At 51.5% G+C, this 4,210-nt stretch overlaps 1 protein-coding gene across 1 annotated transcript; it reads left to right on the forward strand.

Annotated features, from left to right (window-relative positions):
• Window positions 1-1,304: 1,304 nt before the first annotated feature.
• VC83_08213 (uncharacterized protein) lies at window positions 1,305-3,917 on the forward strand. Its single transcript, XM_024471769.1, has one exon. It carries the CDS (start codon window positions 2,211-2,213, stop codon window positions 3,762-3,764), a length of 1,554 nt encoding a protein of 517 aa, XP_024320581.1. The 5' UTR covers window positions 1,305-2,210; the 3' UTR covers window positions 3,765-3,917.
• The last annotated feature ends 293 nt before the right edge of the window (window positions 3,918-4,210 follow it).

Genomic DNA, 4,210 nt, shown 5'->3' on the forward strand with positions numbered 1-4,210 from the left:
CGGGCCCGACTCGGTTATCCCAACCCTAGTCCTGAACCTTCCACTGCAACAGGTCTGCATCGGCCCTGAACCCTATACACTTACTGTCCCCCACTATAGTGTAACTCGCTATATGCTCCTCTACTGGTTCGAAACCCCACCGAGTCGGATTCCATGCTTGTAGTGACCGTAACAGTTCTGAGACAGGTTCTTCGAGTATCTAGGTACGGAGGCATCCTTACAGTTCAAAGAGAATGGTGTCGACCGTAGGGACTATTTGGCAATTCCAGCCTCATCGGCAGCGTCAGAGCGTATATTTAGTGTCAGCAGTGATATAGTCAGAAAGAAAAGGAACAGGTTATTACCTTTAACTCTTCGATATCTACTCTGCCTATGGGATTGGGGGGTTATAGGCGACGAGGAGGAGGATAATAGCGAGTAGACAGTTATCATATTTCATTACTATGTACTTCAGTTGAGCCTCAAAATACTCAAATACTATTTGGCGAGGATTCGTATGAGTATTTGCCGAATACTCCCAGATGGCGAGTATTTGGGAAAACCCTGAATACTATTCGAATACTATTTGGGGAACACTGATCATGATTATGATTACGACCTAATAATCATGATTATAATTGATTTTCCAACCCTAGCAAGGCCAAAGTAGATAGGTTGTAGAAGTTTTAATGAAAAACCTAAATTATATAGATAAAGTTGGCAGCCTATCACATGTTATACCACTCAATCGAACACATGATAGTCCTACTGTTATCGTCAAGGCTCCCCAACTGGTGCTTAGCGTAAGCCGATTAGCTCAGAACTCCGCATTAGGTTTCAGGCCCAAACCCTTCTGCTACTCAGGGGGTTTGGGCAGGCCCTCCGATAGTGTAGTAATTCAATTAATCTATTTTATTCTATATACTGTAGTCTACTGTCGAGTTTTCCTGCCCGTTGCGCAAAAGCCCGAAGGCCCCGTCACCAAAGACGCCACACGATTTTGCGCGCGGTCGCAATATCTCGGTCCTTCCTCTAACATAAGAAACCACTAGGAACCACACCGGTCTAGGCGGTTCGGCTGGTTTTCCAACCCAGACCCTGGTTTAGGTTGGAAAATCTTCAGACCGGCGGTTTGGAACCGTCGGTCCCCCGTGACGCACGCTAAGCGGGGGTGAGAGCGCGAGTGGAGCGTAGAATGGCTAATTTAGGTATCTTTACATATAAATCACTATGGCAGGGTACATGCAACATAACAAATTGCGAAACCCGTGCATCTCCCAACCTTAGCGAAGCGAGAAGTTGGTTGGATACGACGATTAATGTCTGACCTCGGAAATCCTGTGCGAATAAAGTTTCTACCCTCACTAGCATTTAGTATCGCCCGCTAACGTTCCACCAGGGATCAAGCGATCAACCCTCCAAACAAGAACTGGACTGGCCTCGGAGCTTCTCGAAGCGTCATCTAGCACTCAAATCGAAAAGAGTGAGGGCCCTGGACTGGAAACGTCACGATAACAACATCTATAATAAGATCACACACTGGATTGAGGTGATCGGTGAGGTTTTAAAGGACCCGGCCATACTGTCGGACAATGTCTACAATATGGACGAGACCGGAGTCATGTTATGTATGATCGGCCACTACCCATCGAAGCACCTGGACCACGTTCCGCATCCCTGGGTGGCACTATGCGCGTGCTCGGAGTGCGTCCTGCCACGTTCCTCGCTGACAGCGGCGTAGAAATCGCTTCTCCGTCGCGATTTTTGGGGCCAAACCCCATTCTTCCCTAGGCACATCCACTCACCCCATGTCGTGTTGGATGTGAGATTTGACCCCTGCAATTACGGGTCCAGCTGGTTCGACGAACTGTGATCGTGGCACTGAAAGTGCACTATTGGAACATTGGCATTGTGCCTAGAGTAGAGCGTGGCCATCGCATGATGTCCCCCCTGATGGGAAATGCGTCTGCCGTTTTGCTCTTCAACTCCCTTATCTCAAAGGGGATTCTACGACCTGCGACCTGAGCATTTACTTTTGCTCTCTATGTGCGCTCTATGTTCTGGATCTGAGTAGTGGCTGCCTGGAAGAATTACAGTGGGGCGCAGTGTTGGTTTTCTGACCGATGAGCTGATAGAGGAGGCGCTACGATCTCCAGGAGGGTGTCTGTCATTCGCTCTTGGCTTCATATTCTATCATTAACCAGCCCTACGGTGCTACTATACACATAGCCATGACCGACGTCAGGGGCGAGACGAGGGGTGACCAGGTCGGGCTGCTCGAAGAATACAAATTGGAAGAGTTGAACGAGAGCAGGAGAAGTATTTTGAGTAGATCCAGTTCAGACGAGACGTTGCTACCCATCTCCGGATCATCAGACATAATACCAGTGAAAGCAGCGCACACCCGCGACTTCAGCGCCAAAACATTACTCACTCTCCTTCAAGCCTATGCCCTCGCTTTCTTCGTCGGTCTCATCCCGAGCTTCCTCCGTCGATCCCAAGAAACCAAGAAGCTCCATCCGACAGCATACCTCGATGGCCTCCGCGGGGTTGCGGCCTTTATGGTCTTTATACACCACACTATACTCGACTGGTATCCAGCGCTCTCGCGCGGTTACGGCTCCTCAACACCCCAAAACTCGCACTTCTTCCTGCAGCTGCCGCTGATCCGCATCGTCTACTCGGGGCGCGGCATGGTGTCCGTATTCTTCGTCATCTCGGGCTACGTTCTGAGCTACAAGGCGATCCGGCTGATGCGCGCGGCTCAGTATCCTGCGCTACTCGACTCGCTCGCCTCGTCCGTCTTCCGACGCGGTATGCGCCTCTTCCTCCCCATCACGGCGTCGACTTTCATATCCATGCTCCTCTCCTACTGGGGCTGGTACATACGGGACCCGCAAGGGCATAATTCTATCCCGCCGCGGAAAGGCGACTTCTGGTCCCAGGTGAAGGACTGGTGGCACCATGTCGTGCTGTTGTGGAACCCGCTTGTCAACGTCGATGGACGGGCGCTGTATTCACCACCCTATGATGGACACCTCTGGACCATTCCCATCGAATACCATGGCTCAATCATAGCCTTTCTCGCGCTCCTCTGCGTCGCCAAGATGCGACCCTGGCTACGCCTCTGCGCCCTGACTGGGTTCAGCGTCTACAGTCTGTGGGCAACGCACTGGGATATATTTCTCTTCCTCACGGGCGCTTTATTGTGCGATGTGCACTTCGCGCGGGACTCCATCCCCATGCCCTCCTTCCTAGCCAAGATCCCCGCCCTCGGCCGCCTCATCGCCGCCGAAGCCGCCCTCTTCGCCATCGCCCTTTTCGCGACCCACCTCCTTTGCTATCCCGACGAACTCGCCTCCGTCACCCCAAGCTACCGTACTATCGTTTCTATCACACCCCACTCCATGTCCTCGGCGGGCCTAGGCCAGCGCTTCTGGCTCGCTGTTGGCGCAACCCTCCTCGTCGCCGTCATGGATATCTCGCCCCTCCTGCAAGCGCCATTTACAACGCCTATTGCGCAGTACCTCGGCCGCATCAGCTTTGCACTTTATATCGTGCACGGGCCGGTGCTGTACACGCTCGGAATGAAGATGTTGTATGCGGCAAAGCCGATTTGGGATGGAGAGGGAGCGCGGGGGAAGTTTTTCCTGGCGGCGGTGGGGGCGTGGATAGTGGATTTGATCGTTTCTGTGTATGCTGCTGATGTGTTTTGGAGGGCGTTCGATGCGAGTAGTGTGAGGTTTGCGGGCTGGGTTGCGGCGAAGGTGTGGGTGAGGGAGTGAGGTTTGGGAAGTTGGAGATGGGGGTTGTATGGATGGGAAGCGTTGAAGTTACAGTGTGTTATATGTAAAAAGAGGGGAGATGGGCGGCGTTCTTAGAATATGTCTTTATGTTGGTAACTTAACAGAGCCATACAGTGTGCAGCAAATCGTGATTCGCCATGATTCGCCATGATTCGCCATGATTCGCCATGATTCGCCATGATTCGCCATGATTCGCCCGAATCTGATTCGAATCATGATCTGACTCGGGCTATATTTTAATGATTCGAATCATTTGAATACTTGTCCAAGATGTTCGAGCGTCTAGCCTTCTAGAGTAGCGGTGAGGACTCACTGTCGTCCTTGATGTATAACGTACATGTATAGCGAAAGCGCCAAACAAGCGAAAGCGCCAAAATTATCTACCCTCACGACAAACATTGCGATAAATCTACCACAACATTAGA

The sequence above is a fragment of the Pseudogymnoascus destructans genome (assembly GCF_001641265.1).
Source record: "Pseudogymnoascus destructans isolate 20631-21 unplaced genomic scaffold scaffold_25, whole genome shotgun sequence".
NCBI classification, from domain to species: Eukaryota; Fungi; Ascomycota; class Leotiomycetes; order Thelebolales; family Thelebolaceae; genus Pseudogymnoascus; species Pseudogymnoascus destructans.